The sequence below is a fragment of the Indicator indicator genome, chromosome 1, assembly GCF_027791375.1.
Source record: "Indicator indicator isolate 239-I01 chromosome 1, UM_Iind_1.1, whole genome shotgun sequence".
NCBI lineage: Eukaryota > Metazoa > Chordata > Aves > Piciformes > Indicatoridae > Indicator > Indicator indicator.
In genome coordinates, this window is record NC_072010.1 from 87,655,506 (window position 1) to 87,680,334 (window position 24,829).

The 24,829-nt window shown below is 40.7% G+C and overlaps 1 protein-coding gene across 1 annotated transcript in view; it reads right to left on the reverse strand.

Annotated features, from left to right (window-relative positions):
• The window catches only part of F5 (coagulation factor V), a 40,273-nt gene that overhangs the window by 1,433 nt on the left and 14,011 nt on the right, over positions 1–24,829 (reverse strand). The window contains exons 8-23 of the mRNA XM_054386101.1: positions 23,347–23,524; positions 20,929–21,031; positions 19,873–20,084; positions 18,827–18,977; positions 17,673–17,885; positions 13,183–15,118; positions 10,894–11,059; positions 9,980–10,216; positions 9,296–9,506; positions 8,091–8,270; positions 6,040–6,156; positions 5,083–5,154; positions 3,955–4,049; positions 2,086–2,241; positions 908–1,052; positions 601–749 (exon numbers count right to left, since the gene is read on the reverse strand). Coding sequence (XP_054242076.1) covers positions 601–749; positions 908–1,052; positions 2,086–2,241; positions 3,955–4,049; positions 5,083–5,154; positions 6,040–6,156; positions 8,091–8,270; positions 9,296–9,506; positions 9,980–10,216; positions 10,894–11,059; positions 13,183–15,118; positions 17,673–17,885; positions 18,827–18,977; positions 19,873–20,084; positions 20,929–21,031; positions 23,347–23,524 — 4,321 coding nt within the window. The remainder of the gene's footprint in view (positions 1–600; positions 750–907; positions 1,053–2,085; positions 2,242–3,954; positions 4,050–5,082; positions 5,155–6,039; positions 6,157–8,090; positions 8,271–9,295; positions 9,507–9,979; positions 10,217–10,893; positions 11,060–13,182; positions 15,119–17,672; positions 17,886–18,826; positions 18,978–19,872; positions 20,085–20,928; positions 21,032–23,346; positions 23,525–24,829) is intronic.

Sequence of the window (24,829 nt, forward strand, 5' to 3'; positions counted from 1 at the left end):
AGCATATTCAGTGACCCATGCAATTCACCTCTTCACTGCAGGTTGTGTATTTGGTATCTTAAGATTTCCACATTAATTTCCAATACATAATGAAAAATAACACAGATTTGCCTCCAGTTTTACAATGCAGTACATAATACTAACACCAAGTGCTTGTACAAAACAGTAGCTTCCAGCAAATCTCAAGCTACTTCATAAAGAAATGCAGCACCATTTTGAAGAGACAAGCTCACATGCCTTGCCAAAGATCAGCCACCCCCAGATCCATTAAACTGCACTGCCTATAAAGCAACCCAGGAAAGGTTCTTTAACCTCTTGATGTTGTAGTCATCTCCTGAAATTAAAAGGGCTGCAGGTTCTGATCCAGAGGACACCATCCATCTCTTGAAACATGGTTTCATTAATGTTGCCAGAAGTTCAGCAAGTTTTCCATTGGAAGAGTTGAATGAGCTTTTTCCCCCAAAGAATGGCTAAAGAGCTGTGAAGTAACCCTGTCACACGTGGCACTGGGCACAGTGTGCAGAAAGCACATAAGCACACAGGCACACAAATTTATTAACTGTAGCTGTCTTGCTGTCATCCCTACTTTTCATTTGTTACCTTGGCTCGCCAGGCATTCACCTTTCCTTTCTGATTGAGGCGAGCAAGTGAAGGGTCCCATGTGTTAAACCAGGATGTCTTAACAGATGAGGCTGTTATCTGGGTATTCTTGATCTCTCCATTTTCCATTCCAAGTGGCAAAGAGCAGCCTGGTAAGAGAAGCACTGTGTTATCTCCAGATCATTCAAGTAGCCATAAGCTAAGCAGCGATGTTGGAATTGAGAACACTGACAATTTTAGCTTTATTTAACATATTAGGTTAAAAATTTTGCCAGAAAGGAAGCAGCAGCACATGACTCATTCTTACCATCAACTTCACAGCCCAGAAGCTCCATGCGAAGAGCAGGCCTGTTGTAGGCCTCTGTTGGGTAGACTCTGACATACCTCGCAATAACAGGGGGGTCAATGATGTTCTCTTTTATTCCATAGGCATCAGAATTACCTTCAAAAATCTATTACAAAAAACAATACAAAAATCAATAATTTAACACAAACAGAAACTGGGATGCTAAAATCCTGCTCTGGTACGAAGGAATTTTTTTTTTAAGTCCATTGGGCTTGTTCATGATGATGGAGTGCCCTATGCTGCAGAGGAACTTGAAATATTTCATGGTCCCATCTTGGCACATTTGAAAGTGCCTGAAGGCCTCAGTTCAAATAAGTAAAGAGGCAAAAGGAGAGGTAAGAGGTTATCAGTCTGGGAGAAATCTCAGGGTAAACCAAAGGTTTACCTATAATTGGTAGGGCCAGAGAGACTGGGCATACAATTAACTTCTTTCGGATTAAGACCACACTAATACAGACCTTCTGTAGGCAATTCAGACAGTTTAATATTCAACTGTTGTGACAGCCAAAAGGGAGGGACAAAAAGGATGAACCAATCACAAATGAAGTAGGGCCTGATTTTTACGTCAGCTTCTTGCTTGCTTCCAAAATTTTGACGTGGACTTAGGAAATAAAAGGAGGGAGAGGTGCTTATGAGAAAGTCAGTTTATACAGTCAAGCTTACAAAGTCAATCTAAATAGCAGTTTAGGAGATTCCTCACTTTACAATTTGTCTTCTGGTCTGAATTTTATTAGATTGGTAAATTACTTTTGGGGCCTTAAGCTGTATTATTGTCTCTGAAGGCTAGAACTATCTCTTAACATGGTGGCACGCGACACAACTAGAGGAAATGGACACAAGCTGCACCAGGGGAGGTTGAGGCTGGATATTAGGAAATACTGCTTCACTGAGAGGGTTATCAAACATTGGAATGGTCTGCCCAGGGCAGCGGTGGAGTCACCATCCCTGGGGGTGTTTAAACAGCATGTAGACCTGGCGCTTAGGGATGTGGTTTAGTGTTGACCCTGTGATGCTGGGTCGAGGGTTGGACTGGATGGTCATGGAGGTCTCTTCCAACCAAATACATTCTGTGATATAAAACTGTCATCTCACTGTGTGATGCTACCTAGTTTGTTGCAACCCCTATGGCACATACAGACCTTAGATGCTGGAGAACTGTCTCCTTTGAAGGTGCTCCACTTCCGTTTGTCTTTGCTATAAACAAAGCAGAACTTCTGGACGTACAAGGACTTCAAAAACTGCTTAGCTCCCTGTGTCTGTATCCCAGTTAACAGAACTTGTCTTTGAAAGTCCACCTAGGAAGAGCAAACCATGTTCATAAAACCAATAATGCACAGCAAAATCTGTTTCATTCTTTCCACTCCACACAATAGCATTTTAACACCCACAACGTAAACACTCTCAGAAGGAATAACAACCAGATGCTAGAGTCTCATTTAATTTATTTATTTGTGTGTGCTTTTAATCTCAGAGGCCATTTTACAGTGTTCAGCACAATACCACAAAGACACATCAAAAATATCTGATCTCTGTGGTAGGCAGAACTCTGCTATCCCCATTTATGGATAGAGAAACTAAAGGTTCATATTTTCATAAGCTGCCTCTAGTTTGGAACCCTCAGGCTGACAAAAGGCATATGACATCCCAAAATGCTGAAAAGCCACTGTTACTGCTTATGTGAGGTCCAAACACTTAGTACATAAAACCAAATCAGCAAGATGTTCCTATCAGTCATTCTTTGGGAAATGCCCTCCGCACCTCTTCCTGCTTCACTGGCCTAGCCTCAGCTTCTCATTACCATGTTCCCTGTCAAATTCTTTCTTCCCTCAACATAATTTCTAGTTCCACATCAGATCCCCCAACCTTCTTCCCCTACTTCACCACCACTAACTTACTAGCATGTCAAATGTTAGCAGGCCAAACAAAACAGATACCAACACATTGAAGTTAAACTGCAACACTAGTTTTTCTTTTTTCCCCCGATTGCTTATTTAAATGACATTTGTAAGAAATCAACTATTCTCTGCAAATTTGGGTGTGAATTCGCTGTCTGGTGCAAAAGTGATTAGAATGGAAGAAAACAATGGAAAAAAACAATGAAAGATGTGAGGTGACTTGAATGATTGTAGTGGTTTGAAATAAACACCAATGTTCCCCACTACCAGAAATAATGAATTTATGATATTTTATGACCGTAGGGCATTATCGTCCTGGACAGGGGATTCTGGGTTGCTCTCTTGCTTTCGAGGTCCCAGGCATGCAGGTGTTTTTTCGCTTGTTTTCAGGATTTCTGGACTGTATTTTCCCCTTTCCCTTTCCTTCTGTTTCATACATACACTGATGTAATACTGTTGTAGTGGAGGAGTAAACTATTTTGTGTAAGTCAGCTGGAAAACTCTCCCTGTCTTTTTTTCCCCTCTGTGTCTTATCTCTTTATAAGGGGTGAGGGAGGAGGTGTGAGCAGGAAAGAGGTGGGAGCAGGAAAGAGGTGGAGCAGGGCGGGGGGAGCAGGCACAAACCATAACAATGATATAGTGCTTGAAGCCATAATTATAAGATAGTTTCCCTGTGATGCCACATTGTGCTTTGTCAGGTTGGACATAAAAACATGCAAATCAACCAAACAAAAGCTGCCTAAAGCAATGTTTGAGCATATTACACTTTAAATGATCACCCAACGAACACATGCATATAAATACATATTGTTAGGAAGACAGAGGTAAAAAAACCCCACAAAGTAGTAGAAAGAGCTACCCCATTTGCTTACAAAATGGTTACAGTCTAAATTATGAGGGTAACTGTCTAGTCAGTGGGCCTCAATAATTGTAGAGACTGGGTTACTTTAGGGGTGGTGGACAGCTTACGACATCACCAGTCAAACTTGCTAGATCTTTTCAGTTTTCCGCCGCAGTCTTCTCAGCAAGAACAAGAGCAGTCTGGCCTTATAAAGCAAATTGCAGGAAAATCACAACTCAAAGGTGGTCAAGCATGTGTTATACCAATCATACCTGGATCCAAGGGAGTTCTTCTTTTTTCATTGTAGTGCTCCAAGCATTGTATGTTCCAGAATTGTTTAATCGGGCTAATTTAGGTTCCCAATAGTCTAGACAGAAAATACAAATAAAGCAAGAATTTAAAGAAGGGTGCTGAAAAAAACCAAAAAGAAACAAAGAGGGAGGCTGCAGCTAGCAACTGATGTTGAGTGCTTCATTCCTTTTCTGCTCTGTCTTGGTAAAAAAATAAACAACCCATAGCAAACAAAGCAATCGAAAGACTATAAAACCATAATCTAGGATAATTTGGACATGGTCAGCAACTGAAAGCCAGCTTGTTTCCTTGCAAAATTTTATAGTTGGCAGAATGGCTTTTAAAGTAACAGCGTTTTATGTGCTGTACTGTCTCCTGATTTGGAAACAGGGTCCACAGTTTTGTAGAAAAGTTTTGGCTCCTAGCAAGATCAGACACTATATTCATGGAAGAGAGCTCCACTCTGCATAAAGAAGTTTCTGTCATAACAACTGACATGGAATGTGACATGCAGCTTTAAAGCCCTCATAACACTGTGTCATGAAATGAAGAATGTTAAATCCACAGAAAAATTAGTTTTCCAAAACACATCCTTTCCCATGAAACAGCAAATAAATGTTCCTGCATGTGTATATCACCCATATATCTCAATTTGCCACTGTCCATGTAAAATTCCATCAATTTCTCTACCAAATTATCCCACTTTTAAACCATGAATAAACTTGGTGAATTAAAGATTCTGTCATTGCTCTGGATGCCAGGTTCCCAAATCTTTTGTAACAGATATACTTTGTCCTTCTCATCTCATGCAAATCTCAAAAGCTTTTTGAACACTTGGGTGTTCTCTGTTTTCAGCCAGGGAACCCAAAGGACAAAAAGATAAAGCTGGATTTGCTCCAAGGCATCCAGCAGGCCACAGGTGACAAGTGCTTACCTAATACAGCTCAGAGCCTCCACTTGCAGCACTGAAGAGGTTTTTAGCCTGACAATGGATTCATTGCTGGACTGATCATGTCAGGTGTATCATGAGATGCCAAGTGAACATGGAACTGCAACACTTTGCTGGGGATGTCAGGAGAATGCCCAGACTTTTTCAAGTATTAACTCACCGATATGATGTGAAGCGTCGATTTGGGAATCGAGTATAATTCCACTGGCGAGACCCATGGGACTCCTGCACTCTAAAGAGAGCACAGTAAGTTTGTTGTTAAAGGAGGGCTACTCCAATGCATGTCCTGGTAGAACTTTCTAAGACGGCATCACTCAGAACAGTTCTCAGTGATACTGTACCATCACCACTGTTTCCCAAAGAAGGAGAAGTTCATCTCTGCAATTTCTCACTACAGATTAATCCACTAGTCACTCTGGTGAAACCTCAAGTTCAAAGCTAGTACGCTAAAAGGAATTGAACTGCTGGAGTGGGTCCAGAGGATGGCCACAAAGATGATTAGAGGGCTGGAGCACCTCCCCCATGGGGATGGGCTGGAGAAGAGAAGACGACACCTTATAGTAGCCTTCTGATATCTGAAAGGGGCCTACAGAAAAGCTGGGAAGGGATTTTTTACAAGAGCTTGTTGTGATAGAACAAGAGGGAGTGGATTTAACCTAGAGGAGGGTAGATTTAGACTGGAACTTAGACAGAAATTTTTTACGTTGAGGGTGGTGAGACACTGGAACAGGTTGCCCAGGGAGGTCATGGATGCCCTCTCCCTGGAAGTGTTCAGGGTCTGGTTGGATGAAGCCTTGAGCAACCTGGTCTAGTGGGGAGGTGTCCCTGCCCATAGCAGAGGGGTTGGAACTGGATGATCTTTAAGGTCCCTTCCAACTCAACCCATTCTATAAATCCATGAATAAAGGTAGTATGATAAATAATTCAAAGCTAGTATGTTAAAGGCTACACATTTTTACTTCTGGAACAAATTATCACCCTCCCTCCTTGAATGCACAAAGAATCTGCTTTGGGTTTTGCAGAACAATTTCCCAAAATTTTTTTTTAATGATCCTGAAAGGGTAGAGATTGTTTTATAAGTGGACTTCCCTAGCCAAAATACACCATAGTTCAGTACCTTTCTGTATAACCAAATAGGATGCCTGCATTCCTGCTTGCTGATACTCCCCCACTTCAGTGTCTAAAAGCCACCAGCCAGGTCTCTGTGGTTTCATTTCAATTGTTCTAAATGAGCCTTGAAAAAATGGAAGAGACACGTATCAGAAACATTAGCATTAGTGTTAGTAAGGCTGGAGGTTAAACCAAAGATCATCAGTCCAGAAAAATTAAATAACCTGCTGCACATTGCAGAGGGAACAATAGCTGTCACAGGCTCAAACATTTTTTTTTAGTTAGCAAGTTCCAGCTGGTGACCAAGACTGGAACTAAGTAACCAAATCAAAACCTAACCTTTGCTGCTGGTGCAAAGTACAAAACCTTAGAAGCCTGTATGTAACAGTTATCTGCACATTAAGTATGGTGCTAAGCCATATAATAAACAGCGTTATTTGGTTGTTACATAGTGTAGGGATGTTGATTCTGTGGTGCTGATTACAGTTCTTAGACCTGCTGCCCCAGTGTGGTGTTCACATAATGTAAAGAAGCCAAAAGTAGATGTGACAGAATCAGATATATTTTCTGCATGCCCCAGGAGTGTCAAAGATTGAGTAGGAAGCAGATATGGGTAAAGTTATTTGCTGCACTTTTTAGAAAGCACAGTATACGCTTCATTGCTTTTTGTATATTTCTAATTAGTGCAGCAATTCTGGCTCCAAATTAAACAAAAATGTATGTCGATGTTAAAGTGAAAAAACATAATCTTAAAAAGCTAAAATAGCAAATAAACCACCTAATGTTCACTGAAAGAACCTCCTATTATTCTAAGGCAATCCCATTGTTTTGAGTTCCTTGTTGCCTGGGTTGTTTTGGGGTTTGGAGGTTCTTGTTTCTTCAGGTTTTTTTTTGTTTGGGTTGGATTTTTTGTGTGCTTGGTTTGGTTTTGTTGTTTGGTTTAGCTGTTTCATTTGGGTTTTGTTTGTTTGGGTTTGAGCGTTTGGTTGGTTGGGTATTGGTTTTGTTTGTGGGGGGTTTGTTGTTGGTGGTTTTGTTTCAGGGTTTTTTTTGTTGGTTTGTTGTTGCTGTTATTTTTTAAACACTTGTAGTTGACAATAAGTGCTGTTTCTGCACACACAGAGTGATGAGCAAAGCAGTATATTCTGTGGCCCAAGGAATGCTTTAGCCTATATCCTTTCTCCCTGGACATAAAAGTTCTCCTAGTGCTCACGTTTGTTCTTTCTTCTGTATCACACGTTTCCTGACATTCCAACAATAAACCCTCCCCACACTGACCAGACACCAATGCTATTTCCCAGCAAACATCAGGGAGACTTCAGTGGTATTGAAGCCTAGGGATGCGTGAGCAGCGTTGGCCGCACTGTTGTACACACATCATTTCACAAGGAGTGGTGAACCTTGTGAAATTAACCTACCACCTGCCTTTTACCAACACCAAACTTTATGGTTGAGCACTTTCCAAAACCAAGCCCAGCACCCTATTTTGCAGACAGGAAAAGAGAGATGCAATAAAGGAGAGAAACCCACTCATGGTCACATATATGGTGAGAGACAAAGGAAGTGCAGAACAGAAAGTAGTGCTACAGACCATGCTGCTATTCATCCTCCATCTTCCTCTGAGAGGAAGAGATTTGTCCGCTTCACTTTTCTCCATAACTTTATTAATATTTCCAGATTAAAAGGACAGCAATGTTATCTTTTTCCCACCTCCTCCCCTGCAGTGTTAAGTGAGGTGCAAAGTGATAATTTTCCTTTTGACCTGCCAGCACTCTTAAATTCTTCCTATGCCTAGAGCTAAAGTCTGTTCTCCTTTACACTGGTATGATGATGACAGATTGAAATTGGAATGGGCTGCTCAGGGAGGTGGTGGAGTCACCATCCTTGGAGGTGTTTAAAATAAGACTGGATGAGGAACTTAGTGCAATGATTTAGTTGATTAGATGATGTTGGGTGATAGGTTGGACCTGATGATCTTGAGGGACTTTTCCCACCTGGTTAATTCTGTAATTCTGTGAAACGGTCACCTCTTTGAATTTACTCTCTCCTGACACTTACCTGGAAGGAGTGTGTATGTACCAAGCTGATAGTTTGGCTTTCCTTGTTCTATGAAGGTCTGTCCATGAAAATGAACAACGTGAATGTCTTTTGGCCCACCCATATTCAACAAATGCCATCGAACCAGTTCACCTTCATACATCCTCAAGCCTTGCAAATTGTAGGTAATGCCATTAATGGCTGGGGGGGAAAAAAATTGTTAGTAAGGAAACCCACTCACAAACCATTTTTTTTAAGTGCTAGAATGTAGTTACTAAAATTACTAAAGTATTTCATGAAGTAATGCATTTGGGAAAAACATCATTTCTTCCAGTTCAGAGTGCTATACATTTTATAATCTATGTACATCAATTCAGAAAATCCAGGGACCTCACCAAAAGATTTGAGCACAGCTGGCATGCAACACAGGGCAGTCAGAAGAACAAGGAGGTAACAGATGAAATGTCAGAACAAAACATCAGGCCAAAAAGAAAGGATGGCTATCAAACATGTGTAAGCTGCAGAATATTTCCATAGCTGCATAGTCACAACTGCTATCTTTGATTAGTAATTGATTTTATAAATCAGATTTTCAAAATGCAGATCCCACTTCTCAACATGCCTTTTCCAAACATGATCACTTACACCCACAAGCATCAGATTTTCAAAGACGGAAACAGAGTTTCGTTACTGACCACTATTTCAAGGAGAAAAAAGGGTTCCCTTTGAATAGTCGTGCACTTTATGTGACAAAAATCTCTGTATCCACAGAGAAGGATATGAAGGACTGTCCTACAGCTACTTCAAACTCCTCAGCAGAACTTGTTGATTTGTTAAATGATAACAATATTTTTAAATTTCTCGCAAAAAATGTTCAGGGTATTAGCTTCTTACTGAAAACAGGGCGTTGGTTTGGGGTTGGTTTTGTTTGTTTGTTTTGTTTGCAGTTTGTTTTCTTCTCTCTTAAATATTGGGGAGGTGGGGGAGGTGGGTAGATGTGAGTGTAAGAGACAAGTTTTATGTAGAAAATTTCAGTCTAGTATTTCCAATTCACTGCTATTTTTAAAATATAAAACTATGACTATTACAAGCAATGCAGAACAACAACAAAAGCATCAATATGTAGGATTTATGCATGTTCAAAGGCACTGAGAGCTGAGCTACCTCCTTCAAAACCTTTCCCTCTACCCCAATAAACAGAATATTTGGCAAGATTAAATGGATACCATAGAACTTGTGGCATTGCTGCGTTTCTTGGTTCTTCTCAGTACAAGGGCTTCTAGAACGTTTGTCAAAGTACCAGCTTTTCTCTTCATCAAAGACCATAAAAAGCAAGAAAAAGTCTCGAGTTGATGTTCTGCTGCTGTTTGATTTACTGAAGGTTCCTTTTTGACAGACCAGAATTGGCCCAATCAAGCCAGAATTTACATCTTTCTCCTAGAAGATAAAGCTTGTATTAGATGTAAAAGTGGATTTCCCAAAAGATGTCAAAAGCCCATAGTACTCTTTAAAAATTCATCAGGCCCTAAAACTTTAAAGCAGAGGGCAGAATTGTTGTTGCTTTCTATCTTTAATTTCCCTTGCTCAGTCTACCAAAGGGTTCCCAAATTTGAATTCTTCAATATCTTATATCCTCTTTTAACTACGAGATTAAAGGTCAGATGGCAATATCAGGCCTAAAAGAAAGGACGACTAAATGTATTCTGCAGCTTACATTTCTATAGCCTTAGAGTAACATCACTTGGAGATACTCGAGACCTGAGTGGATGTGGACAACCTACTCTGACCCTGCTTGTGTTGCAGGAGGTGGTCTAGACGACAGCTAGTGGTCCCTCCCAACATAAGCATTTCTGTGATTCTGTGATCAGCCCTAGCAACACCACCACTTCTACTTTGATTTGACACCTTACCAGGTTTAGATCAGAGTAGTAGATCCAGGACCGACAAGCTGCTCCTGGCTGCACAGGTCCTGATCGCCTGTTTGCATACCACACGTATATATAGCTGTTATTTGGCTGAACTGCATCATCTTCCTTAAACCAAGAAGTAGATTCATCATCATAAATGCTTCCCTCAGAAGACTTTTCATAGAAGAGTCCATGAGCATGGAGGGTATAAGGTCTGGATGCCAGATTCTTAAAATGGACCTAAAAAACTCAAAGCAACCAAAAAGAAAAAAGACCAAAAAAAAAAAAAAAGGAAAAAAAAAATACATTTTGTTCAGCAAATTCAGTCCTAAACCAAAGTCACCACACTCACACCAGGTCATGGGAATGAGGAATGAGAGAAGGGAAACTCTGCAGCCATGTTCTTCCTAATGAAAATATACCACTGTGTCACCAGGGATACAGTTCTTCTCCATGCTTGTTGTCTGTATTAAAACAAAACCACTTACATCGAAAGTTTTCAGAGGAAAACATACTTTTGGGGAAAATATATATCCTTGTCTTCAATAAAACATGTACTAAGTTATTCTACAGATATTAAGAAACTCCCTTACTTATAAAACGCAATACTTGCAGTGCAATCTGGGTTTAAAAAATTTAATATCTTTTAATGTCTCATTTTACGTGAGACTGATAAGCCATCATTTAATGTTGAGCCACAAAAGAAAACAAAAAAGAGCAATGAATTTACTGTGTATAGGAGAGAAAATGAACGTGTTCGAAAGCTTATATGTTCATATTGCAACTTCTAGCTTTGAAAATTGTTTTACCATCATAATCTTTTAAAAACTGGTGGTATTTTTAGACTCATTCTATGTCACGCTGTAGGATCACCAGAAGAATCTTATCCTGTACAGACATTCAAAACATTGACTTACCAGGATAACATCATCCACTTCAGCCTTGATAACTGGTCCCAGGATGCCAAGGTGTTCTTTATATTCATCTTCATCCTCAAGGGTCGTAAAGGTACTGTCTGTATAGCTTTGGAAAATCACCTTATATGTGGTGCCATCTTTACAGGTTTTGTCAGTCATCATTGTACTGAAAGGAAATGTCCAGTTAAAAATCCACACAGTGAATCAGAAATAATAGCTCTGACAAAATCTGAGAACTCATACAGCAGGAAAATGTTAGAATATAAAGAATAAATGCACAAATAAAACTCAGATGATTCTGAAAATCATAACTTGCCACATTTAAGCAATTCTAGTTCTACAGTTGTACGTGGAATCCTTCAAAGATTTGGTCAGCTATCACTGAAAATCTCCAAATAGGCTCAAAAAAACCACTTGAGCTCTAATTTCCTGTTTTACCTTTATCCTTAATAATCTCAATAATAATCAGAGCTTAGGTCACAGTGTAGCAAGGCCACCATCTCACACAGGTACATTCTCTGGAAAGCTAACAGAAATACATTTTAGAGTTGACTGCTACAGATCCAAGAACACAAGGAAGCTGTAAAACAAGTCATTCAAATGTAACAAAAGTAATTGGAAATTTCCCTCTTGACCTCTTACAGTGTATCTTAAAACTTCAGTGGATTTTAAAACTTTGAAACTAAGTTCTTTACTATGAGTGTGGTGAGACACTGGAACAGGTTGGCCAGAGGAGTTGTGGATGCCTCATCCTTGGAAATGTTTAAGACCAGGCTGGATGAGGCTTTGAGCAGCCTGGTCTAGTAGAAGGTGTCCTGGCCCATGGCCATTGGAACTATATGCTCTCTAAGGTCCCTTCAAACACAAGGCTTTCTATGATTCTGTTTTAAAAGGTGTTTCTAGCCAGACTACAAAAGGAGGTCAAAGAAAAGAAGTTCTCAGTTGTGTTGCTCTTGATAATAGTAATCTCTAAGATATTCTAGGGGGGTCCACATCCTCCTATGGAGAATTCTTAGGGTTCCACAGCTGAAATGCTGGAAACCACATTGTTCATTACAGATGCTTTTCAAATTATCAGAGAGCAGTGACTTTAGTAAGGCTTTTGAGGCTGTCCCCCATAACATTCTCATGGGAAAGCTCAGGAAATGTGGCTTCAAAAAGTGGACAGTGAGGTGGATCAAGAACTGGCTAAACAACAGAGCCCAGAGGGTCATGATCAATGGTGCAGAGTCCAGTTGGAGACCTGTAGCTAGTGGTGTTTCCCAAGAGTCAGTGCTAGGTCCAGTCTTGTTCAACATATTCATCAATGACCTGGATGAAGAGATGGAGTGTACCCTCAGCAAATTTGCTGATGATACAAACCTAGGAGGAGTGCCTGACGCACCAGAAGGCTATGCAGCCATTCAGTGTAACTTGGACAGACTGGATAGCTGGGCAATGAGGAACCTACTGAAGTTCAACAAGGATAAGTGTAGAGTCTTGCACATGGGGAGGAATAACACCATGCACCAGCACATGTTAGAGGTTGGCCTGCTGGAGGTTGCTCCATGGAGGACCTTGGGGTCCTGCCTGATAATGTTATCCATGGGACAGCAATGTGCCCTTTTGGCCAGGAAAGCCAATAGTATACTGGGGTGCACTAAGATGAGTGTGTCCAGCAGGCCAAGGGAGATTCTCCCCCTCTACTCAGCCCTAGTTAGACCACACCTGGAATATTGTGTACAGTTCTGGGCTCCCCAGTTCAAGAGGAAAAGGGAACTACTGGAAAGAGTCCAACAGAGAGCTGCGAGGATGATGAAGGGACTGGAGCATCTCCCTTACAAGGAAAGAAAGACACCTGGGGCTGTTTAGTCTGCAGAAGAGAAGGCTGAGAGGGGGCCTTGTCATGTCTGCAAATATCTGAAGGGTGGTGTCAGGAGGATGAAGCCAGTTTCTTTTCAGTGATACCCTTTGATGGGATGAGGAGCAATGGATGTAAACTCAATCACAGGAAATTCCATCTCAACATGAAAAAAAATTCTTTTACCGTGAGGGTGTCAGACCACTGGAAGAAGCTGCCCAAAGAGGTTGTGGAGTCTCCTTCTCTAGAGATCTTCAAAACCTGCCTGGACATGTTCCTGCGTGACCTGCCCTAAGTGGTGTTGCTTTGCAGAGGAGTTGGACTCAATGACCTCCGGAGGTCCCTTCCAATCCCCGTAGCATTCTACGGTTCTACAATCAGCACATGAATCAACGTTCTGCTAGCACGCGAAACGGTGTGCAAAATGAAAGCAAATTATTTAGCCAAACCTTTTTTTATGTCCTGCATAGTTCCAGCAGACCTCTTTAGCTGCAATAAAGTATCTCCTCTCATTCCCTTTGCTACGCAGGTAATGTTCCGCAATGTTGTCTGGGTTACGCTGTTCGTTGATGTTCACTTTCGGGTCTGTCAAGTACGGATCATCGAAGTTGACATAAAGGTATTCGTATTCACTACCTGATGTTTCCTCGCTGTGAGAGCCTTCCATGACATATTCGTAGTCTCCATTTTCTTGGGGAAGGCCAATTGTTATTGATGGCCTAAGCTGCCGTGGGGTGAGTGTGTAATTTCGTGACTCTCTCTGCCCGACTCTGCTCAGATGCTTGGCCTCACTGAGTGCCCCAGTGGTGTTAGTGCAACATGGCAGTGTCGTGTGGTTGGTCTCACTTGGAAACAACGTGCGGCCAAACGCTGCCGTAGAGTTGTTAATGTTTTGGGGCTTTTTACTCCTTGGGCTCAGCAGGTGAGTCATTTTTGGATATTCCTTTTTTTTCCTTCGGATCTTGATGAAGGTTCCAGGTGCACTCAAAGTATCATTCTTGTTCCCCTCCTTTCTTTTCACAGCTGGGGGCATCTGGCTCGCTTTCTGGTTTTCTCCCATTGGATATGGGAACTCTTGATACTTCCTCATTTGCTTCTTATTTATGAATACTGTACCATTTCCACCATGATGATTTAACTTACCACTAACAGATTTATCTAAATTTGCCTCTAATGGCAGACTCTCCTTTGCAGACACCAAATTCCATTCATCAGCTGTCATTTTAGATGAGTATTTCCCAGTCCTGGGCAATGGTGCCTCTTGTAGATTCTTCACTAGTGCAGGGTTGGAATTAGGGCTTATATTTCCTAAGCTATTTTCTAATGAAAAGGTGTCTGATTGTTTGTCTTTGGATAGCTTGGGTTCAGAAAGGCTGGATGCATTTGATCCATCTCCTACAAGGGCATCCAAACCAAGTGTCAAGTTAACTGCATGCACGGCATTTTCTATCTTGGTTTCTTCCTCTTCCAGTTCATCATCATAATCATGTAGAAGCTGGCCAGTTTCCATCATGTCTATATTGGATGCGTTCTCTGCATGATCCACAGAACGAGGTGCACTTCTTATGTCAGAAAACGAGGCATTTTTATTCCGTACATGATTTAGAAGGGCATTCATCTTTTGGACAGAGTAAAACTTTGTGGCCAGTGAGCTTCTCCTTTTCCTTTTACTGTTAATGTTATCAGTTTCTCTTCCTGTGCTTTCCTTCTGAAGCTTTTCTGAAAAAAAAATACTGTCCTTTCCATCAGCTGGAAGCTCTTCTGCAATATTCATTTGGCCTTCCCCACTGCTCAGCAAGTGTTCACCTGCAGACATGTTACTGTGATTTATTTCATAATTGCTTTGGCTTCTATTTTCAAATACCAAGTCATCCTTTCCATCATTTGTGCTAGCTAAAAATAAGTCCTCTTCTGCTGTGAGTGATGTGTGATTTGACTGGAATGTTTCAGCTTCGACTTGGGGGAGAGGAGTGACGTGAGTTTCTGAGAACTTAGAGGTGTTTGTGGTTTCACTACTATTTTTAGCTATCACATCTGAGCCAGCTACCATCTCAGAACTCACAGGATCAGTGCCATCATACTGTTCCCAGGCCAGTGCTGTAAGGTTTTGGTTTTCTTTAATGTCTGTTGCCTTCCTCAAGCTTCGGATGTTGAAAGAAGAAACCAAGTAATCCTGATAATCCAAATCTTCCCTATCTTCTTCTTTTTCTTCTTGCACAGCTTCTTCAGATGAGGTGGAAACAGCCTTTTTATCAGTCTTGGTGGAAGTGAAATCCATAACATCAAATGCGTAATCTTCCTCATAGTCACATCTGGCATCTCTGAACCTCAGCCTCATGCCGTAACTCATCTCTGGGGTACCCCAGGAGGCTAAAAGCCAAGTACCTGCAATTGAAATAACAGTGACTTTGTAATATGCAGTAATTACAAGAGTGGACATTGGGTGGTCAGGACAAGTTGCTGGGTTGGTTCTACAGGACCTGCTATAGCGGAATGCTAATCCTCATCTGGAATTTCCCTGAGCTCTCACTGTAATGAAAAATAATTAATAAAAGTAATAAAAGCGCATATAAATAAACACATTTAAGAGCTGGAGGTCTTCTTAGCAGATTAACCTGTACCTAGGACCTGAGTTCAAACATAACCTATGAAAAAGAGGTATATCAAAAAGAAAGAAACAATATAAAGGATCTTATGTTTAGACCTGAATTGGGATCTTTGAGAGAAGTTTTAATTTTTTCCTGTCCTTGGTGTTGTATGCATTGCCCACACACAGAGCAATCTGAGCAGGACAAGTACATCCTGAGGTAATGCTGACAAACAGATACAGTATTTTAAAAACTTTTGAATGCCTAAAGGATAATCTTTGAAAGAATAATTTGAATTTTCAAACTGGACACAAATCATTAAGCTGCCAATCTGAGACGTGCTAGATTATTTCAAAGGTTTTAATAATTCCTCCAAATCCCAGTCAGAAGATACTTTCTCCCTTTGAAACTAGGCTCTGCAGAGAACAAAATACAATCTCTTTGCCTAAACAGCATCAAATAAAGTTCTTTGCTTGTTACGGAGTGCTTTTGGAAGTAGCAGATACTACAGAACAGACAGAATTAACAGATCTTGAGAAAAACAGTATTTTAAAATTATTATTATTATTAAAAAGGTGACATAAAATCTTTCTATATTTGTCAGATCTTGAAGTGACCAGTGCAGTTTTCCTGTTTTATAACAACAAATCTGTAGAAGAATTTCTAACAAATCTACAGAAGAAAACAAACAGAAAAAGAAAGAACAGATTGCATACCAAAATCACACAGAAGCACAACTTTATCATTACTGGGGAGGTTTCCATAAAGTCTGATAGACTTTTAATGATTTCCTTAGTCTTGAATAATAAAACAGACTTAACACACAATACATTTTTAAATTACAAGGTCTTGATGACATGCCATCACCAAAAAAGAAGCTTTGAGAATATGAAGAATTAATTATTCAAATAGATAAAAGGTGAAAAAAAAAAAGGTATTTCAAAATAGGGTAAGGATAAAATCTGTGGGACTTCAGGATGATCACTAAACTCTGTCTTTTGCAGTGTGCTGGTTTTGTGCTAGACAGAATGGGAGATTTACCCCAGAGGAGTAAATAAGAACACTTGCACAGAATGTGGAAGTTAAATGAAAATAATATTTACAAAAGCAGACTAAATATAAAAGGTAATAAATATATACATGTATATAGGATGAGGGGCAATGGGTGCAAACTGGAACACAGGAAGTTCCACCTCAACATGAGGAAAAGCTTCTTTACTGTGAGGGTGATGGAGAGTTGGAACAGGCTGCCCAGAGAGGCTGTGGAGTTTGTTTCTCTAGAGACTTCCAAAACTTGACTAGACACATTCCTGTGTGACCTGCCTTAGGTGATCCTGCTTTGTCAGCAGGGGTGGACTCGATGATCTCCAGAGGTCCCTTCCAATCCTCCTTACCATTCTATGCTTCTATGAGATATATCTAACCCAACAATGGGCCAGTCCTGGACCAAGCCTGAAGGCTGTGTTGCACAGCTGAAATTATCTCTCTCTCCCTGCCACACTAGGCCTTACCTCCCACCAGCAAACCCAAACAAAGTTAAGCAAGGAGTGAGAGAGCAAGAGCCAGGCACAGAAGAGCAAAAGAGAGAGAAAAAGCTCTAATTTCAGATTATACAGAGATTTGCAGAAGGATGGAATGGGATAAAAATATTTTGTAATGTCCTGTCCAACCCTCTGGGGACCATCTAGCACCCCTGGTACTCTCTAATACTCTGGAAGACTTTTATTTATGATAGGACACTAGTCCTCAACCTATAACACGCAGGTAGTTCTGTAAGTGTGGACTACATGGGTTCTAGCACCACCTTTTCAAGATTTGGAGTTAATCCTAGTTAGAGATTGAGATCTGTACTGGTGATCCTGTGATCCAATGCGGTCAGGCAGACTTTACTGCTGCCAGAGGTCAACCTGCCTAAGATGAAGTGTATCCATTTTGTCCAGTAGTGACCAGCATAACGGGACTGTGTTGGCTAGCTAACACAGGATAGACAAGAATGTGGCAGAGCTGGGCATCATGCAGTGAAGCTGATACTGGATTGTTTCCAAGGACAATCTTAGAATTACCTTAAAATTTCCATTGCTGACCCAAATACTAATTGTGAAGTGAAAAAAAATAAAAACCACCAAACAATTCACCCACCAAGAAAGATACAAACTGAGAGCCTCAGGATAGTGCAGATTAACTTTGTGTAACCAGTAAAACATCATACACATCAGTTGCACCGGGGAGTGATTTAACATTTTCTAGCACTCTATTTATCTGAAAAGCTTTATTTCTATTATGTTCTTATAGACTGGAGATCAGAAAAAGAAGACAGAAGAACTGTCAAACATTATGGTTTTACCACTTACCGACGTTGTCCATTTCCACTGTGACTGATTCTCCACTCATAGGGAAAAGGTTCAACACATCTTCATATTTCCCTTGATACAGAAAAGAGTGCCCAGAAAGGCGAACAGAGACAATCTCATCATGAGTGCCAACACTGAAGAAGTGCCACTGAACTACGTTATCTTGGCAGAATCCAAGGATTTCACTGCTGTCAGACACATAGCCATTTATTGCTATAAGGAAAGCAAAATAAATTTTTTCTCAGTATTTTCAGAGTTCTTTCATGTCAGCCTTTTTCTGTCATGTCAGTCTTTTTCTGTCACATCAGTCCACTCAGCTAGACTAGCATTTGTACCTGGAAAGAGCCTGGCATACAGCTGAAACTACAGTAGCCTTGATGGAGATTATAGAATCATATCATGCCCTGGGTTAGAAGGGACCTTTTAAAGGTCATCTAGTCCAACTCCCCTGTAGTAAGCAGGGACATCCCCAGCTAGGTCAGGTTTGTATATGATCGCATATGGAAACTAAAAAAATCAGAAGTCATGAAATCAAACTCTTCTACTACCTTAATGTTAAAAAATATTTTCATTACTTTTTCATTTTCCAATGAGCTGCAGAACTTATTACTGAAAATGCACTCTGTTCATATGCTGCTTGCCTGATGACCACAGGAGTAGCTCAGTCACATTGGCAGACAGTCAGTGGGGGAGAAATGTCTAGGTCATTTGATACACAGAAAAGCTTAGGCAGCAGTGGGAGTAAGTGGAAGAAGACCAAAAGACAGAGATCATCAAACTTGAACAGGCCAAGAACAAGGCAAATAAAGTACACAGCAACAGTGAGTCATGAATCAGTACTTTGGTTGCATTTTCCTTCTTACCTCCCTCCCCACCCTAATGTTCACAGATTGCAAATTCACAGATTTCAGCTCTGAAAAGAGTATCTCTTAGGCAGCAGGGCACTGCATCAGAGTTAAATAACCCTTGCCTTTGCTTCAGGGTGCAGTCAGCCTAGTCCTTAAAACGCGGCATATTTCTGCACAGTGCCAACTGGCATGGTTAGAAGTTCACTGATTCTAGAGAATTCCCTGACTGCACTACATCTGAGAACAGGCAGTCACTACTTAAGTTCACATGAGCTTTCATAATATACGGCTTAACATCCCACTCACTGTGCATTATGTTTGAGTTGTAGAACTTGGGATCGTCCCTTTTAACACTGGCAGGGTTGCTGCAGTAGGCCTTGATGTTATCCTCTATGTACCAGCTCTTGTTTTCATCAAACACAGCAAACATTGCCTGCTGCTCCCCATCTGCCTTTTTCTGAAAGACAATCAACACAGCAGTTATATTTTATGAGCAGAGACATGTACTAAGGACTAAATTCTACTATCTTTTTTTACTAAGTAAACAACGTTAGCTTCACCAGAGTTGTGACCCAAGGGCTAAGTGAAAGGCAGTAGGGGTTCAAGACTTTAAAGTGACAATCCTAAGACAGCAACCAACCTGTGGTGGAGCACTGAGCAAGTCACTAGCACTGCTGATATGCAGATAGTATATTGTTGGGCTCTCTGCAAATGGACCAGCCTCTTGGTTTGACCTAAGCACAAGCTTTTGCCATTTTTTTCTGAAGCACAAGCTTTTGACACTTTCTTTTCTCACCAAGCAATGCTCAAGTCTTTGACAAGCAAGATTTTAACAGATAGCAAAGCGAATCAGGCTCCCAGAACAATCCCACGCTTTTTGGGTTGCTCTGGATTCAGTGACGCCTAAGATAAAAACAGAATCATACAGTTGTTGAAGTTGGAAGAGACCTTTGAAATCACCAAGTCCAACCACTTGCCTTGAGCTTGCAAACCCATGACTACTGTTAAACCACTACCATTAAACCATGTGGATTGTCAGATCCTGTTGATTTATATCTGTTACAGAAATGGACAAATTCGGATCTGAATGTCTTTAAGAATGCGATGGTGTAAGAGTAGCAGGAAACAGGCTTTATTTTTTGTTAAAATGCTGCTCTTGCAAAGAAAATTTTAATATAATTCCACTACCACTGTGGAGAGAAGGCTTTCTTCAAGTCATTTCTGCAGAAGCCTACTGGTTTAATTGCACTCTAAGAAGACAGTTCTCTAAGGGAAGCAAAACCAAAGTCACTGCAGATGAAATAGTATTACTTGAACAAATTGTATCTCTAAGAGGTTGCCAAACCTGTTACCTGTACACCCTTCTGTGTCAGTGCTTCGCTTTTACAAATCAGAAGTGGGCCAATCAGTCCAGATGCTATATCTCTCTCAACATCTACAGCACTGTGATAGAGCCTTGTAATACATTGTGCATCCTGTGCAGTGGGTTGGTCTGTCTTAGCAATTTTCCATTCATAAGTGTGTATCTTCCCTGGTTCAATTCCTCTACTTCTGGTGTCATTGCCTAAGCAAAAATAAAGAAGGAGAACAGCAATGATAAACTTAAAGAGAGATCATAGAATAATAGAATGACAGGGATTGGAAGGGATCTCTGAAGATCATTGAGTGCAAACTCCCTGCCAAAGCGGGTTCACCTGAGGCCGGTCACAGAGGAACATATCCAGGTGTGTATTGAAAGTCTCAGAAAAGGAGACTCCCCAACCCCTCTGGGTAGCCTATTCCAGTGATCCAGCACTCTCACAGCAAAGAAGTTTTTCCTGATTTTGAGGTGGAACTTCCTATGTTTCAGTTTGTGACCATTGCCCCTCATCCTATCACAGGGCACCACTGAAAAGAGACCAGCCCCATGTTCCTGACACTAACCCTTCACATATTTGTAAACATTAATAAGATCCCTTCTTAGACTTCTTTTCTCCAGGCTAAACAGTCTAAGGTCTCTCAGTCTTTCCTCATAAGACAGATGTTCCAGTCCCTTAATCATCCTTATAGCCCTTCATTGGACTCTATTATTTTCTTGTCCCTCTTGAACTGGGGAGCTCGGAACTGAACACAATACTCCAGATGTTTATATAACATCAGGCTGCACTCTTTAATGAAATTGGTGCCGTTATGCCGTTTCAAGCTACCTTTGATAACTGATGTTCAGCATGAACTTTGGTCTCTCTAAAATCACAAACAATAACAGGAAACTAAGACACACACCAAAAAATGGTATTTGTCTATGCTTTGCAGGTAGCACCTTGTTTTCTCTAAACCACAACAGAGCAGACCATAGAACTGAGGTGTTCTGGTCATGCTCATTCCTAGCCAGAGCATCTCCTTCAAAATGTAATTCACGAATGTCTTACTTTTGGGATTCAGAGGATAATCAGCTCCTTCTGCATTCTTTGAGAGTGTCACTCCATGGAAGTAAATGCTGTAGGGTCGACTGGCTTTATTTTTGAATACAATCTATGTTGATAAGCAAATTGAAAGAAATAAAATTAATTTAGTGTTCAGGAAATCCTTGTCTGAAGACATAATGAAGTTTCAATGACAGTAGAATTTGCCTGGTTTCAGTCTGGGGGGTGCTGGAAAGGCAAAAGGAATGTTTTAAATATTGTGTCTAAATGTTCTTGGTGTCCTGCTGCTGGTTTTTGTTGAACACATCGAGTGAAGTTCAGCTTCTTACTTCTTTTTCTTTGGAAAATCTAAAAGAACGCTTGTTCTTCCAGCTACTAGGCACACCCAGCCTCAAGGGATATGAGGTTTATTCACTAAAGTTCTTAAGAACCTTCAATATAGAAGAAAACAAATTTAAACAGATTAAAAAGAAAAAAAAAGTCCCAGATATGATGACTCAAGGGAATATGGGAAGAAAAGGCAAAATGTCCTGCCTATTCTTGATTAAACCAGAAAAAAAAAAAGTAGTAGAAGAAGAAACACAGTAAACTCAGCTTCAGAATCACAGAGTCACGCTGGCAATTAAAGGTCATGAAAGTTTATGATGCATCATTAATTGAAAATAGAAAAACTAGCAGATGTGACAGCAGCACAAGCTTGTAATGCAAATCATAGAATCATAAAATGTTTTGGGTTGGAAGGGACCTTAAAGATCAATGCCTCATCTAATCTGGCTTTGAAAATTTCCAGGGTTGATGCCTCCACAATTTCTCTGGGCAAACTGTTCCAGCGCCTCACCACCCTCGTGGTGAAGAATTTCTTCCTATGTCTATCTAAATCCAGCTCCTTCCAGTTTGAAGCTGTTACCCTTCATCCTGTCACTACAAGCCTTTGTAAAAAGTCCCTCTCCAGCTATCCTGCAGGCCCCCTTCAAACACTGCAAGCTTTCTATAAGGTCTCCTTGGAGCCTTCTCTTCTCCTGGCTGAACCTCAATTCTCTCACCCTGTCTTCACAGGAGAGGTGCTTCAGCACTCTTAATAATTTTTGTGGCCCTCCTCTGGTCTTGCTCGAACAGTTCCATATCCTTTTTGTGTTGGTGGCTCCCTTCCTGGACCTGATGCTCCAGTGCTGGGCACAGTACTCACTCCAGAGCTGGGCACAGTACTCCAGGTGGAGCCTTATGAAAGCAGAGTAGAGTACAGAGGGAGAATCACCTCCCTCAGCCTGCTGACCATGCCTCTTTTGATGAAGCCCAGTATTCTGTTGGCTTTGTGTCCTGCAAGCACACATTGCTGGCTTACGTTGAGCTTCTCATCACCCTGCTCCTCCTCTATCCATTCTCTGCTGAACCTGTATTTGTGCCTGGGATTGCCCCCACCCAAGAGCAGGACCTTGTGCTTGGCTTTCTGGTTTCATTCCACAAGTTGAAGAAATAACATTTAATTTTGAAAACTGAATACCATTGTCTAAAACAGCCAGACAAAAAATAGTAATATAAGGGATGAAGGGCTCATGAAGTTTTTGGCCTCACATTCAAATCCCTCCAGAAGTCCACCTGGGTTTAGCTTTTTTTTCAATTTTGCAGCAGTGTCAACATGTATTTCACAATGAGTGTGAATGAAGTGTATTTCTGTTGTAAAATAAAGCACAATCATGGAAACTTGTGATGGGTTGAAAAATTCCCCCCAAAATTAAATTTGCCAGGCCAGCTCAGTTGGAAGCAAATGAAAGCTGTTTACAAGCCAAACTACAATCTACAATGGAATGCAATGAATATGTACAAAATATACAGCATTTACAATATTTACAGGCATTAATAAACAGCACAAGGACCCTCCCCCCCCCCAGTCAAAGACCAGGGGAAGCTAATAGCTTCTCTCTCTCCATGCCTCCCCCTTACCTCCCTGTACACAAGGGACAAAAGACAGAAGCAGAGAAGTTAATACAAGTAAAACCAACGCAGCCAAGGTCAAGCAGAAGCCAGCAGAAGCACAAAGTTAGCATCTCCCAGCCCGAGGAAGCGAGAAGAGAAAAAGATTGTTTTGGAAACTAGTTTAAGTTCCTTATCTCTCCAAGGGGATTGTTGAGAATAGTCTTTATTTTCCTTTTTACACCCAATAGTGATTTATTTACATTTTACTACTTTCTGTTCAAGATCTGTGAAACATTTTAAAGGCATAGCCTAAAACTACCACAGGGAATGCCGACAGATGTAACCTAAACACTGTAATTCATGGTGATATCTTTTAACAGGGACAGAATTTGCAACATCATAATTTTTTTTTGACAAAAGAAGAGCTCAGATCTGACTGGTTCTTTTGTATCTTTGTCCAACACAAAATTGTTCTATAGTATAAATAATCTCTGAATTTGTGTTACTTACTTTAACTTTGTCATTGAGTTGAGCTCTGATAACTGGGCCCAAGATTCCAGTTTCCTTGGGGCGAGGATTTTCCAGACGTTTAGTGAAGCTGGCATCAGTGTATTGCCTAAAAACAGCCTTTTTATACTTTTTACCTATGAGATTTGCGAAGTTGTCCAAGTGCTGTGCTTTGTAGTGTCTTGAAAACAAAGGAAAAGACAAACAATCACCAAAACTAGAATAGTGACATCTATTAGAATACAGGATTGGTACTCAAGCAACTGGTAGAAACCACACATCTTGGAAAAAAAAAATCCACACTCTAAACTAGTACTCTTCCCCCCAAATTCTAATGTAAATCAGGTAAAAAGAAGTTCAGAATTTTATTTGTATTACAGTATCATGCATGACCACTTAGCCTCGGAGTTTAATTTAATGATGTATACATTCAAGAATGAAACTGCAGCAGCAGCTACGTTTTCAAGATATGACAGCAGAAATCAATCTTCTCCTTTCACAAAGGCATAGTTGAGCGCAGAAAAAAAAATGGCTTATAGCAGCAAAGACCCTAAGAGAGGAAACGTTAACCTTAACACCAGTAAAGCACCAGAGAGTAAGTAGTGTTACACTCAAGTTCAAAAACATTAGAAGTGTTCATGTTGAGAGCACAACCATGATAAATACTGGGAATTAACACAGAGTGATATTTGTTCTGGTCACGTGTGCTTCAAAAGGGATTATTGAACAGGGACACACTCTGGAACTTTAAACCAAGATGGAAAGATCAGAGCACTGAGGTGGTTAAGTAATGCAATGCAACTAGTGGGGACAGATAGAAAAGTTTGCTCCATGCAGTCCAAGTAAGAATGGAAGCAAATCATATCAAATGAGGAATACTTGAAGGGTTATGTCAACACTGTATTCTAAGGAGGTGTGGGAAACTATAAGCACATACAGGAATTTGCCTTGTTCTGCTTAAATCCTTAATGGCTTTTATGAACTTCAGCTTGTAAAATCACCTGTACTCTAGCAGTGGTTAATCACAGAGTCATCAAATTGTTTTGATTGGAAGAGAACTTTAAGATCCAACCTAAACCTCCCCTGGTGCAACTTGAGGCCATTTCCTCTCATCCTGTTACTTGAGAGAAGAGGCCAACACCCACCTCACTACAACCTCCTTTCAGGTAGTTGTAGAGAGTGCTCAGATCTCCCCTCAGCTGCCTTTACTCCAGGATAAACAATCCCAGTTATCTCAGCTGTTCTTCATAATGTTTGTGCTCCAGGGCCCTTCACCAGCTTCACTGCCCTTCTTTAGACATACTTCAAGAGCACCTCAATGTCCTTTTGTATAGTGAGAGCCCCGAAACTTTCACTACATCTATATTGGTCAAACACAAAAGTCATTTACAGAGTGATCTCTCTTTTTTCCCCATTCTTTAAACACTTTATTGCATCAAACTTCTATGAAGTTTTATCCTCCAGAAATATTCCCTCTCTCCCTTTC